Genomic DNA, 14,888 nt, shown 5'->3' with positions numbered 1-14,888 from the left:
TGCCATGGGACCTACCACTTCCTACCTTCTCCAGGGTCGCAAGGACTCTGTTGCGCTTCTCCCTGGGACGTTGGTGACCAGCAAATCTCCTCCCCCACACGACCTGAATGGCGCCCCTCTCCTCCGGTCCCCCCTCCCCCCCTACATGGTTGGGATCTGTGGCTAGTCAGCTTTCAGAAGAAGTAAGGCTGGAGTATAGTCTCCCTTGGATTTCAGATAAACTGGAAAGAGAGACATCAAGGGAACTGAGTGGGCTGAACAGGGGAAGTGTTCTTGGGCGGGAAAGTGTGGCCGATTGTGTAGGGACAACTGGAACAGATGGGGTTTCAAATTGAAACAGGCCAGGAGGGGAGGTCCTAACCGGGGAGCTATTTGTGGAATTCTCACAGGGACCTGATGGAACAAGGCGAGAAGGTACCACTGTGTCACCAAGGGGGCGGATATGGGGGTCCACAACTACTCTTCTGATGGAAATGCCCCATTTCTTTAGGCAGGATCGCATTGCCAGCAGCTCGCCAAACCATAAATTGTCTTCCGGTGTAATTAAAAGACAAGAGGAGCGATCAGGTGACTGATAGTCCCTCCCCAGCCAGGTTATGGCTTTTAGTCTTATATCCCATGGTCTTTTTGATAGGATTTGGGCCAGAGAGTCACAAACAGCCCTCCTGGAGGTCCATCTGCCTCAATTGATCATTAAATCAGCGACCTCAACCGCAAAATTGTCTGTCATTTGGAGATGTTGTTCCTGGCCACAAACTGCGGTCGGCTGAGCAATAGAGTCTGTTGTTAAATTAGCAGTTGTCCTCTGAATGTCCATAAATGTCCTCCGCCAGTCCAAGATATTCTCATTTCCATGCATACCAGACAACCCTCCCCCCCCCCCAGACATCTCATGATCCATCCCTCCATCTAACCCAAGGTCCAATGAGCCTTTCTCTCCATTTACACACAAGTCCTCAGCCAGATCTGCACATGAAAGATTGTCTGCCCTTGGGATAATAAGGGCAAATCCTCTAAAGAGGAGATCCATTTTATCGTTCAGAGTCTTCAATTGAAGTGACAAAAGATTGAATGATTCTCCCAAGAGATCGCACAAGTGTGATATATCGTTCTTCACATGAGACTCTGTTTTGGCCATTCCTATATCTACTCCTATCATTAATACCACTCAATACTACAACACCACTCCACACTTACCAAAACCTCACTCACAACCAACTCACATCACAAACAACCACTCCTCCAGTCACTCTACAACTTCATATACTCACCATGTTCTTCCACAATTTCTTTCACCAATAAGCACAACCCTTCACACTCTCTCACCAACATACACAATCATATACCATCCACAACCTTCCTATGCCTTCAGCAGTCAGTCTCATATACACTTGGGCTCACTTCATACAGTTCACCTCTCTGAGCTCAATCCTATGCTATCTATCTCCTATTCACTATCCTACCTATCTATTTCCTGTTATAAATCCTGTCACACTCAGCAACCAACACATACAATAACATACAACATACAGCCAACTATATCTACACAATAGCTAATCAGAAAAGGGGAAAAAAGAGACAAATTAAAATAAAATAAAGGAAAGAGGCAAGATGGTGACAAGGGATTCTGGCGGCGGGCCAAAAAGGCTTCCACCCTTTCCTGACAAGGCAGGCCCAACGTAGCGAAAACCGGCTGTGTCCCCATCACCCTGCCCAATTGGGGGGCAGCGATGTGTTGATTGCGGCCTGGAGCTCTTCGACCCCTGCACAATGGGCGAAGGGGCCCGCTGGTGATCAGATGGCTCTCCCCTCCCGAAGCGATGGTGTCCCGATGGCAATCCCAGGCCAGCCAGCTTACCCCTCCCAGACCAGCGAGGGGGGCAATGGTAGCCTAAAGGCACAACCTGGGCCAACAAGGCTGCAACCGGCTGACTCTCCTAATTCGCCCCCTCCCTAGATGATATCGAGCCGCTTTTAGGAGGATCCCAGCCGAGGAGATCCCGAGGACCGCACCAAAGAGGGTCCTGGAACCTTGGTGAGGGCAGCAAAGCCAATTTCCAGCAGCGAAAATATTAAAATAATAAATCCTCACCAAAGCGGAAGAAGTTGGCGACCGAGGTGACTTTATTAGCGATTCAGCTGAGATCGGATGCAAGTGGAGGGATATTTCCACTACAAGCATGCCGTTACAGAACTTACAGGCATTTTTATAGCAAAAATACAGAAAAACATTTCAAATTTCCCACCCGCCCCTCTCCGCCCGGCTTCACGCTGATTGGTTGACAGCCTGAACGGCTGGGAGGAGGCTTGGCGGCCCGCCTGGCTCTGGGCCAATCAGCAAGCTTCTCCGCCTCTGAAGTGCCAATCAGCGCGCTTCTCTCGCCTCCGAAGATGGACGAATCAGGAGAGAGAAGGCGGGACGACCTCGGACAATTGGAGAAATTATGGGATTATCGCTAGCCGGCCAGCTGGAATTTGAGGCATTGTTTTGTCCAGCAAAGCTTAATTATTTTAAGAAAGGTTTTCCTGCTTCAGATCTGAATGAAGTAAACAGGACTGGGACGAGGGGACCACGGGGTTGTCCTGGTCCCTTTGTGATTCAATCAAAGTGTCCAGAGAAACTTCCTTGCCTGCCAGACAAAACTCAGAAAGCAAACAAGAGGATGTTTCAACTTGCTATTGTCCATGCAAGATGCTTGATGATTTGGTTGGTTTCGGGGAAGCTTGGCTCTCCCCCAGGCACTTTAACAGTCCTTGGTCACATTTTTCTAGGGCAAAAAGTCAGGGGGCTAGACAGGAGGGCAAGCAATATTTCATACACATTTAAACAATATATTTCATACAGGGAAGATCCCGTCCCCATCACAGATATTTAATAATAAAAATCATGTCTTTATTTGAAAACTCGGAGGTTCCTTGAAAGGGTTCATGGAAGTGGACGCGGCTTGCCGTTCAAAGCAAGCAGCAGAAAGTCATTTTTCTTGGCAAAAGTTAACAGGACAGCCGCTGAGTTTATTGGTAACAAAGTCCATGGCTTGTTCCTTTGGGAACTATAACTCCTTCCCAAGGACTGGGCCTCCTGCCCGGCCCCCTCTCCGAGGTCTCCTGGGGCAGCCGCAGCAAGTCCCCGGTTGCAGGGCTGGACAGGAACGAGCAGCAGCAAGGAGAAATGAGCTGTTTGCACGGAGCCGGCAAAATCTGACAATCAGCTGTTTTCTGTCAAATTATATTCTTTAAAACAAAGAGATTATTTCCCGGGCGTAGGGGTCCGAAATGAGAAAAACAAGATAGCAGTTTGGTTAAGAATCAAGTACAGAAAAATATGGCATCGAAATGAGGCCGATCCGCCATTTTGAGATTTTAGCGGATATGGGGATCCGAAAGGAAGATCTCCCTATCCGCGGTTCCAATTGATGTAGATTCGGACTCCCTGGGATGCCAGAAAGGCATCCCAGGCAGGCTCGTGGTTCCCCGGAACCCAGAAAGAGTTTATTTCATGCATTGGTTAGCTTAGGCAGTGAAGGACACAAAGTATCAAGCGGAAAAGTTAAAAAGTTGCAATTTTCAAGTACCTTTATTAGGGATTTGTTACAAAGTCAGGGCTTGGGGGAAAGTGAGGAAGGCTGAATGCAGTCCTAGCTTTGAGCTGTCTGCTGGGGCACATTTCATCAGTTGGTCCCAAACTTGGCTCCCAGGAACTGCGGAACTCTCTGCTGCAGTTTAGACCAATTTGAAGGCGAGGGCCTCCGCCGCTCTCGGGGTCAAGGATGGCGTGGGAGGGAGCAGCAGTAACTCGGCCCAATAGCTCTTCGCCCCACTTCCCCAAGGTGGCAAAAGGGGGGGGTGGCTAATGGAATAGCCCCTTTTCTCACCCACTAGCGAGGGGAGAAAGGCAGGCAAACCTGGCGTGGCGGGCCACCTCTGGGGACGCTCCTTTTGTTCTCTCCCACGTTGGTCAGGGTGAGAGAAGCAGTGGCGACGTGGCCCAGCGGCTCTTCAGCCCCCTACCAGATGATAAAAGAGGGCCCGATGGATTAGTCCAAGCCAGATTAGCTCCCCTCCAGACTGGCAAGGGGGAGTGAGCGGCCTGGCGGCGCAGCTCGGCAAACAGGCCACAGCTGGCTGGTGCTCCTTTTTGCTTCCCTCCTAGCTGGCGGGGAGGGGGAGGGAGGCGGCGGTGTGGATCAGGCAAGTTTTTCGGCCCTTTCCTAGAATGGTAGGGGCCCGATGGAAAGTCCCAACTAACTCTGTCTCCTGGGACGGCGAGGGGAAGTAGTGCAGCCTAGCACCAGATGGAGAAGGGCTCAGCCTGGCGGCGGCCGGGGGGCGGGGGTTGATTCCCCCCCACTCACTCCCAGAGCTGTTATGGAGGGGCAGTCACTGCTTGAGCGACGAAGAGGCCTGCCGAGCCCACATTCGGGTGGTGGAGAGGCCTGATGGAAACAGCCTACCTGCTATTCCAGTGCCATCAGAGCAGCTCGGCTTCATCCACAGTGATGGTAAGGTTTTACAGCACGGCTTCTGGTCTTTTTCAGTTTGCCAGGTACCCTGACAGGTCAGGAAGATTTTCTTGTCAGATTTGCAGCAGGATGAAGGCTGCAAGCCAAGGATTCCAGCGGATTATGATTTGGCCCCGCTAATGTTAACGGGGTCGCTGTTGCCTTGTCGCCATCTTGGTGAGAGAGAAAAATGGGAGACTTGCATTGGTTTCACCAGCAATGGGGGCCACATTGCAGACCTTCTTGGAGTGGAGTGTATTGATGGTAGAGCTCTTCCCCATGGTGGGGTAGCCAATGAAACCCATGCTAATCTGCTTCTGGTCCACATGCAGCTATGGGGGAACAGGCACAGAGAAAAGCATGCTTGCCACTGACATCCTAGAAAACACAGGAATCTGGGGAGCAGGATGAGCTCCTGTCTGTCAGCTCCAGCTTCTCATGCAGGGACAAGAGAGAAGCCTCCTATAGGATGGTAAAACATCCAGGTATCCCCTGGGCAACGTCCTTGCACCAGAATTCTCTCACACCAGAAGCGGCTTGCAGTTTCTCAAGTCACTCCTGACACAAAAAATAAATTGAGAGAGATGGAAGAAGTGCCTAAAGAGGTGGCCAGTCTCAAGCTGACTGCTTCCCTGGTTCAAGATTCATGCGAAGAGTCCAAGAAGAGAAAGAAGACAAGCAACCTGAGGAACCTCCTATTCCTCTTACTGTCCACTCCTCAGAGAAGCTTGGTTTCAGGCAGCAAAGACTCCCTAAACCTTGTCCATCTTCCTGAACAGCAGAGAATCAGGGTGTGCGTCAGCAGCTTGACTAAGGAGAACATTCTGCTTACAATGCTGAGTTGTTGGAGGTTTTCCTTCTGCATTCCCAGGTCAGCTGGGAGTACAAAATGTTTTTCAGATGAGTTTATAAGAGTGATAGACAGTCAGATGGGTGCCCAAGGATTTGTGGAGAGAGAGAGAGCACCATGAGCTCAAACCTCTGACTGCTCAGTGAAGGACAAATCGGCCTAAGCCTCAGCCAGAGGAGCAGGGGACTCACATGTGGCTTGATCCGGTCATGGATGAGGCAAAGTGCTCTGCTTCATGACCACTCTGTAGGGGTCTTTCATCACTGACCCCCATCTCCTCCTGGAACTTCTGCAGAGAGGACTGCTTGATCACACGCTTATTTCCTGCATTGAGGGGGAAGCGTCACTAGGTGCTACAAGCTCTTTCTCTCCCTCTGAGGATCTCTGATGCTAGTGCCTCCCACGTCATGCCCAAGAGCAGCGGTTCTCAACCTGGGGGTCGCGACCCCTCGGGGGGTCGTTTGGCCATTTTCTGGGGGTCGCAAAGCCGCATTGGCTGGCCACGCCCCCTCCAAAATGGCGGCTGACCCCCTGCGTGCGAAGCCATCCGCCTGTCCCTCATCTCCTGATGGCAGAAGGAGGCGAGACACGGGCGAGCGGCTCCGCGGGCGGCTTCCTTCTGATGGTAGAAGGAGGTGAGGGATGGGCGAGTGGCTCCTTGGGCAGCCCTCGCCTGCTCCTTTCTCCCACCGGCCGGCAGGGGTGCGGAGCAGGCGGGGGCCTTTGGTGCAAGGCCTTGCGCCAGGCGCCCTCACCTGCTCCGCTCTCCCGCCGGCCAGCAGGAGTGCGGAGCAGGCGGGGGCCTTTGGGGCAAGGCCTTGTGCCAGGCGCCCTCGCCTGCTCCGCTCTCCCGCCGGCCGGCAGGAGTGCGGAGCAGGCGGGGGCCTTTGGGGCAGGACCTTGTGCCAGGCGCCCTTGCCTGCTCCGCTCTCCCGCCGGCCGGCAGGGGTGCAGAGCAGGCGAGGGCTCTTCGTTGCAGGTGAACTATAAATCCCAGCAACTGCATATCCCAAATGTCAGGGTCTATTTTCCCCAAACTCCACCAGTGTTCACATTGGGGCATATTGAGTATCTGTGCCAAGTGTGGTCCAGATCCATCATTGTGTGAGTCTGCAATGCTCTCTGGATGCAGGGGAACTACAACTCCCAAACTCAAGGTCAGTGCTCACCAGACCATTCCAGTATTTTTCGTTGGTTGTGGGAGTTCTGTGTGCCAAGTTTGGTCCAATTCCATTATTGGTGGAGTTCAAAATGCTCTTTAATTGTAGGTGAACTATAAATCCCAGCAACTACAACTCCCAAATGACATAATCAATTTTCCCTCCAACCCCACCGGTATTCAAATTTGGGCATATTGGATAACGTAAGGTAAAAGTTTTCCCCTGACATTAAGTCCAGTCGTGTCCAACTCTGGGAGTTGGTGCTCAATTTCTAGGCCAAAGAGCCGGTGTTGTTCATAGACACCTCCAAGGTCATGTGGCTGACATGATGGCATGGGGTTCTGTTGTTGGGTATTTGTGCCAAATTTGGTCCAGTGAATGAAAATACATCCTGCATTTCAGATTTTTACATCATGATTCATAACAGTGACACAATTATAATTAGGAAGTAGCAATAATAATAATTTTATGGTTGGGGGTCACCACAACGTGAGGCACTGTATTAAGGGGTCGCAGCATTATGAAGGTTGAGAACCACTGCCCAAGATGGTGGCTCTCCAGCCCAGCAAAGCCCTTGCCGTCGCCTCCAGGACCACTTCCTCCCCACCCTCCTCCCAAGGAACCCCACCCAGGACAAATTGTCCCATGTTGTAGAGCTGAGGGCATACTCACCAAACCATTTGATGTTGGGCTCCACTCGGGCCACTGTGCCTGTTGCTACTGTTGACTGGAACTGCAGTGGACGGATCAGTTGCCCACGGTTGTTTCTGTAAAATAAGAGAGCCACAGAGAGATTGCCTCTGTTCAGCTTGTCTTGTAGGCACTCTCTTAAGTCTGGGTCCCATCAGTGTCCCAATTCTTTCCTGGCACAGTCCTAAGTTCAAACCCCTCCATCTTGACACAAGGCTGGAAACCCCAGTCAATGTGGACAGCTGGACTAAAGAAGTACAATCAAAGTTCTCAAACTTGTTGAAAGACGACAGAAAGGGCAACTAACAAAATCAAACCTCTTGCACCCTGCGTCTGAGAGAAAGGCCAAGCAAAGGCTCAAGCCAAACAATGGAACAGCATTAATTCAGCTCCAAGTTAAGGACTGGAAGCAATAAGGGTTCCTTGGCCCTGCGTCAGGTGGGAGGGCAATGGGGCTAGCGAAGCAGAGGCAAGAATGTCTGTTATTCAAGACTGACACTTTTCCACAGGCTGTGCCAAGCAATGGAGCCGAGCCTCTGGAAAACACTCTGTTAAGAGGTTCCACATTGCACTCCTGGCCCCTGTTCACAGGGAGAGGAGTGGGAGCGCTTAAGCAGGCCTGCTTCCATTTAGCACCTGCTCCTGCAAAAGCAGCACATGCCAGAGCACCACGGGGCAAGACGGGGACTTGTTTACAGTTAAAGGGGAAGACATGGCTCCTTGCCCTTGTTCCTAAGGGAGGCAACTGCCTTTGCTCCACCTAGCTCCAGTCTCCTTCTGGAGCAGGCTCTAAGGGGCCAGAGCTCTAAGGGCAACATCTCCCCACCACCTGCCATCCCTAAGAAATATGACTATTATTACTGATTACAAACATGGACTATCCTGAATGAAGTCCCTGGTCTGGCAAGAAAGAAGAGTGTGTTTAAGGGCAGCTCCCGCTCTTATTTAGTGAGGAAGAAAATGAATAGATGAAGTTTACTATTATGGTCACAGACCAAGTGTATAATATTAAAAACAGAGTTGTTTTTTTTAAAAAGTCTTAACATTAAGACGTACTATGGAGTCGATCTACATGGCTTCATATGTGACACTTATAAAATCTATCAGTATGGATAATAAATAAGTTAAAACTTTGTCCATTAAAATCCCAACGAACGGTTCCCTTATTTTTATAGCTGCCGCACAAAACTTATCCACTCTATAAGTGATCGATAGATACCTGTCCTCTTATAGAAGTGACATTGTAAAAGGACATGCCTGGCAGTTTCCATTTTCTCCATACTGCATGGGCATACACGCTCATAGTAGGAGATACCTGTAATGCAGTGGTTCTCAACCTTCCTAATGCCATGACTCCTTCATACAGTCCCTCATGTTGTGATGACCCCCAACCATAATATTGTTTTCGTTCCTACTTCATAACAGTCATTTTCCTACTGTTATAAATCATAATGTAAATATAAGATATGCAAGATGTATTTTCTAGGTCTGGGTAACAACGGAAAATTTTGTTTCTAAAATTGATTCATTTTTGGGGGGTTTTTGCGTTTTGTTATTTAAAAGAATTCCGAAATTTTCCTTTTAAAAAGTTCGATATTTATGAAATTTCGTTATTATTAACTAATCAATTCGTTAAGATGGCGGACCGCCACGCATGCGCAAATCACTTCCGAAACTTCGTTATTAAAACGGGGTCGATTTGTTAAGATAATAACGAATCGATTCGTAAAAATGGCGGACTACCTTGCACATGCTCAAAATATGACTTCCGAAACTTCGTTATTAAATACAAATCGATTCGTTATTAAAATTATAATGAATCGATTCGTTAAAATGGCGGACGCGATTGCGCAATGCTAAATGCTCTACAAACAAAATCATTTCATAAAATAAATCAAATAAAATAATCAAATAGAATAAGATATTAAGATATTAAATAAAAAAGTAATAAGATAAAGTAGCCAAAACTGAGTCAGATAATATAATGAAATAAACAATAATATAATAATAAAATTTAAATAAATATAAATAATAATAATAAATAATAATAATTTATAAATAATAATAGTAAATATTAATAATAAATAATATAAAATAAAATAATATAATATAATAATATATTATTATATATATTATTATATAAATGAAATAAATAATAATATACATATTTAATAATAATAAAATAATAATAATAATAAAAATAATATATAAAATTAAATTATAAATTATTATTAATATAAAAAAATGTTATAAAAACTTAGAAAGTAAATATAAGAAATAAAGAAAGAAAAAGTAACAAAAAGTAACAGAAATTGCACTTTGAAAAAACTCTGAAAGTTATCTGGGAAGTATTGCATACATACATACTAATTTCTGTAGCAGTATTGCAAGTTAAGAAGGACCAATTCCCACTGGGTGGGTGGGTGGTTGGTTGTTTGTTTGGCTTCAAAATCGAAATCATTAAGTATATAATTTAGAAATTAATTTATAAATGAAAAAACATTACATATCAGTCCCCTAGTGAGACAGCCTCTAGGACCTCCCGGGGGGGGGGGGGGCTTGACCCTGCCCCCCCCCCAGGGTTGGCTGCCTTTTTGCCTGCTGTGAGAAGGCCAAAACCCTTTCCCGGTCTGCCCCCCCCCCCCCCGGGATTGGCTGCCTGCTGCTTGATTGCATGTTGCCTGGGAGATGATAGCTCTCCACCAGCCATCATCTTCCAGGCAACATGCAATCATGCAGTATGGTGGAACGGGAAGGTTTTCGCTGATTTGTTCAGTTCACCTCCTGGCACCATGGTACAATACAATATCCTGAATCGCAAAACTTTCTCTCGAACAGTCATTCCCGCTTTGTTCGAGGAATGCAAGCAACGTCTCAGAACCCTGTTGAACAAATCACAACCCGTCCATGTACATTTCACCTCAGACATCTGGACGAGCACGGGAGGAGGGCATTCCTATTTGTCCCTGACCGCTCACTGGTGGTAGACGGAGGGTTGCCTAGACTCGGGTCATCGTTGGGCACTCCTGTCACTGGAGGTGATCGATACGGATCACAGGGCCGACACCATTTCTGAGTACTTGAGAGACTGGATGCGGCATACTCATTCCGGTGGTACTAACTCGGGATTCATGGTCACAGACGCAGGAAGGAACATGATCCGGGCGGTCGAAAGTGCCGGCTTCTCAAACATAACATGCATGGCGCCCTTGCTGCATAACTACGTAAAAGATGGCTTCAAGGGGCCTGATGAGAACAGCGCCACCGCCGTCACTCAACTCATTGACCGCTGCCGCAGAATCGCGGGCTTCTTCCACCGTAGCTCTAAGTCCGCAAAACTGGAGTGCCTCCCACAACACCGGTTACTGCAGGATGTCTCAACCCGCTGGAACTCCACCTACATGATGTTGGAGCACATGGTGGAGCAACAGAGGGCAGTCCACGCTGTCTCACTATCAATTGCGGCTCCGATAAACAAGCTGGTCCCCAACAACCAGGAGTGGATGACCATCAGTCAGTGGTCGAGATCCTAGAACCATTCAAATTAGCCACTGAAAATCTTTCAGCACAGAAAGCACTACTCTCAGCCATGTGGTCCCTGTCATCCTGCGTTTGAAGAGGCATTTGGAGTCGCTGGGTGGACAAAGTACATTGCAATCGTCACCCTCCAACGTAACTCACTCGATCCCCTTGCTGTGGAAAAGCTGGTCTTCTTGAAGGCCAACTTGCTAGTTTTGGGCTATCCTCAGATTGATTTTGATAGCATGGACCCGTAGATCACTACAGCCTTTTTTTTTTGTAAGTCACTGGGTGGACAAAGTACATTGCAATCTATGGCTGGGCCCCTGTTGACTCCACAGGCTCAGGAGGTGGTCAGAAAGTTGACTTTCGCCATCCGTAAACGTCTTCACATTTGTCTTTGGTGAAACAAAAGCTGTTTCACCCAGTTGTTGTGTGTCCTGTTGCTGTTTTTGCCCCACTACAGGGCAAGCATTTTGATAATTTTCTTTTTTTAAACTTTTACTGCTAAATATTTCTTTTATTCTTAAAAAAAAATTAAAAAATATTTTTTAAAAAAGAAAACATTGCACATTTGTCTTTGGTGAAACAAAAGCCGTTTCACCCAGTTGTTGTGTGCCCTGTGGCAGTATCGCTCCACAACAGGGCAAGCATTTCATTTGTGCTGTGGCTTGTGCTGGCTTTTTTTGGGAGGGGAAGCATTGGGTTAAATTGATCTTTTATTATTTTTGTTTTTATTTGTAATATTAATTAATTATTATTATTATTATTTATTAACTTTATTTGTACCCCGCTAGCATCTCCCGTAGGACTCAATGCAGCTTACACAGGCCGAAGCCTCAAAACACAATACAACAAAACATAACACAATAATACACAAAGCAAATCAAAACAGTTAAGCAAAATAACAACAATAACTACATCAAGGCACTATTAAAACTGGTTCGGCTGGCACAATGGGGTACAGGGGTTAAAGTGCTGAAATGGCAGGAGGAACATAGGATTAAAGGTGCGGTGTGCAGTAACATCAGTTGTGCTAAAGTGCTTCTAGGACTTGGGATGGGGGATTCCTGATCTGAGAAGGCACATCAGAACAGCCAGGTTTTTAGGTTCCTTCTGAAAACTGCTAAAGTAGGGGCCTGTCGGAGGTCTTTTGGAAGGGCATTCCAAAGTCGGGGGGCCGCCACAGAGAAGGCCCTGTCCCCTGCCCCCACCAAGCGCGCTTGCGACGTGGGTGGGATCACGAGCAGGGCCTCCCCAGATGATCGGAGTGAGCATGTGGGTTCGTAAATGGAGATGCGGTCACGCAGGTAGGGTGGTCCCAAACCGTTCAGGGCTTTGTAGGTGAGCACCTGCACCTTGAATTGGGCTCGGAAAATAAATGGCAGCCAGTGGAGCTCCTTAAACAGAGGGGTAGACCTCTCTTGATAATGAGCCCCGGTTAGCATCCTGGCTGCTGCACGCTGGACCAATTGGAGTTTCCAAGGCGTCTTCAAGGGCAGCCCCACGTAGAGCGCATTGCAGTAATCCATTCTAGAGGTGACCAAGGCGTGGACCACCCCGGCCAGATCTGCCTTCACGAGGTACGGTCGCAGCTGGCGCACAAGTTTCAATTGTGCAAAGGCCCTCCCGGATACCGCCGACACCTGAGACTCAAGTGTGAGCGAAGAATCCCCTTGGCACCAAAACAATTATTAATTAACAATTATTAATTACTTTTAATTCATTATAACGAAATAATTTCTTTTCTTTTTTTCTGAAACTGGTGGAAGTCATTTCAAAGATGGCGGATGCTATTCCTCTTTTTTGGTGCCAAGGGGATTTCTCCCTGGCAATAAGTGTGTTTTGGAAATCCAGTGTTCTTTGCTTTTCTGTTAACTCAAAAGTAGTTACTTACAACCAGTGACTGTCTGCGGCCTTTGTGTCCCATTTTGGTCCAGCCCTTTTTGAAATATAATTGCCAGATAATTTGCAACATAATTTGGCCATCATTTAATATCTTCATAGTTTGTTTCAACAGGAGCAGGGAGGGAACAACTGGGGAAAGGGTGTATGAAAGGGAGTTGGGGGGGAGGGTTCCAGAGTAATTGCAGTGCTCGTATTTGGATAGATCCAACCGATCCAGACTCACCCAGTAATCAAGCAGTAGTTGCCCAGAGACAAAGGAGGTAAAGAGGAATTTTTGTCCAGGATGGGGAAAAAAAAAGGGGTGACGGTATATGTCAGGGATGGGGACCAACTTACAGCTGGCATGAGAAAAAAAGGGAGGGGTCAAAGTACGTTCCTTTATTGCGGTCAATTCTGGGAGGGATGGGCATGCCATAGCAGTTGCACGCGTAGAGAAAACCAACACTGTTTGGGATGTCAAAGAGAAGAGGAAGAAACCAGGCGCCAGCTATGCATAGAAAATGTCATCCAAAGACAAAGGAAACTTCTGAGAACATCACTGTGTGGCAACACAAAGCAAAGTAAACTTGATTTTCAATGTTCCCACATTGATTTTCCCCAATTGATTTTCAAGAAGGGCAGGAAAACAGTGGGGCACTGTATTACAAAATGATACACTGCAATAAGTAAATAAAGTAAGTAAAAAAGTAGTTTCCAAAAAGCACTGATTGCCAGGGATAAATCCCCTTGGCAACCAAAACAAAGGATCAACACTACACTACTAAAGTACTATTTATTTATAATTATTTGTAATTTTTATTTGTAATTTTTTTTAATTTTTTGGTATTTTTTTTAAAAAATTGGTAATTTTTTTAATTAAATAAAAATATTATATAACGCTAAAATAAATTGTTAAAAATAAAAATCAACTAAATGCTTGCCCTCCCAAGATTCAGTAAGGCAAGCAACAGCCACTGCCAGGGACTGGGACTTCTCCGTGTCCCCAGCCTCAAGCAATCAATGCCACCAGTTGAAGGAAAAAAGAACCCAAAAAGGCAGTCACAAAAGCAATGATGTTCCTGCATACAGCAGGCAATAGTAATTTTAGGCAACACAAAGCAAAGTAGACTTGATTTTCAATGTTCCAATGTTCCAAAATAATGCATGGGGCTCTCCATCAAACTTCATAGGAATGTTCATAAATTTCATTAAGTTCTGGGTGGGATGGGCATACCAAGCCGCCTTGACTATCTCCCAGGGAGGAAATAAAATAAAGAGTACTGAAAAAATGTAGCAGCTCTGTTCTCTGATAAATAATACATGCAAGTCCCTTCATTGCTAATGGGTTTTTTCATTATTATTTTTGTTTGTTTTTTGGGTGGGTTTTTTTGTGGGTTTTTTCTGGTTTTCTTGTGGGGTTTTTTGTTTTTTTGTTTTGTTTTTGGGGGGATTTATTTCTTGTTTTTGGTGGGGTTTTTTAAATTAAATAAATATATAAATAAATAATAGCAGCAGTTTTTTGGTGAGTTTCTCTGTTTTCCTTTTTTAATAATTAAATAAATAAAAATTACATAAATAATAGCAGCTGTTCTCTAATAAATATTAAAATAACAATATACATGCAAGCCTTCATTTCTAATGGGTTTTTCATAAGTTTTTTTGTGGTTTTTTGTGGGGGGTTTTTGGTTTTTTGGGGGAGTTTGTGATTTTTTTCAGGTTTTCTTGTGGTTTTTTGTTTTTTTGTGGATTTATTCCTTGTTTTCTGTGGGTTTTTTTTGATAAATTAAATAAATATATAAATAAATAATAGCAGCTGTTTTTTGGTGAGTTTCTTTGTTTTCCTTTTTTTCTGTAAATTAAATACATACATACATACATACATACATAATAGCAGCTGTTCTCTAATAAATATTAAAATAAAAATATACATGCAAGTCCCTTCATTTTTAATGGGTTTTTCATTAGATTTTTTTGTGGTTTTTTGTGGGGTTTTTTTATGAGGTAGGTAGTTTATGGGTAAGGGAGTTGGGGGAAAGCATACACAGGAGTAGAGGAGTGCCTCTTTTCCGGGCACTTCAGAGGCGATGCCCAATAGGTTGAAAGGGGACCGGCAGGGAACGACTGGGGAAAGGGTGTATGAAAGGGAGTTGGGGGGGGGGGAAGCGTACACTGTAGTACAGGAGTGCCTCTTCTCCGGGCACCCCAGAGGCAATGCCCAACAGGCTGAAAGGGGACCAGCAGGGAATGACTGGGGAAAGATGGGCAGAGATGCTGTGAAAGCGA

The 14,888-nt window shown here is 46.1% G+C and overlaps 1 protein-coding gene across 1 annotated transcript in view; it reads right to left on the bottom strand.

Annotated features, from left to right (window-relative positions):
• The window catches only part of LOC137095230 (E3 ubiquitin-protein ligase RNF19B-like), a 131,210-nt gene that overhangs the window by 3,818 nt on the left and 112,504 nt on the right, over positions 1-14,888 (bottom strand). The window contains exon 10 of the mRNA XM_067461660.1: positions 7,182-7,276. Within this exon, the coding sequence (XP_067317761.1) occupies positions 7,182-7,276 (95 nt within the window). The remainder of the gene's footprint in view (positions 1-7,181; positions 7,277-14,888) is intronic.

Source organism: Anolis sagrei, chromosome Y, assembly GCF_037176765.1.
Source record: "Anolis sagrei isolate rAnoSag1 chromosome Y, rAnoSag1.mat, whole genome shotgun sequence".
In the NCBI taxonomy this organism is placed as follows: Eukaryota; Metazoa; Chordata; class Lepidosauria; order Squamata; family Dactyloidae; genus Anolis; species Anolis sagrei.
Note: the sequence above shows the minus strand (reverse complement) of the source record. Positions and strands in the feature narration are given on the sequence as shown.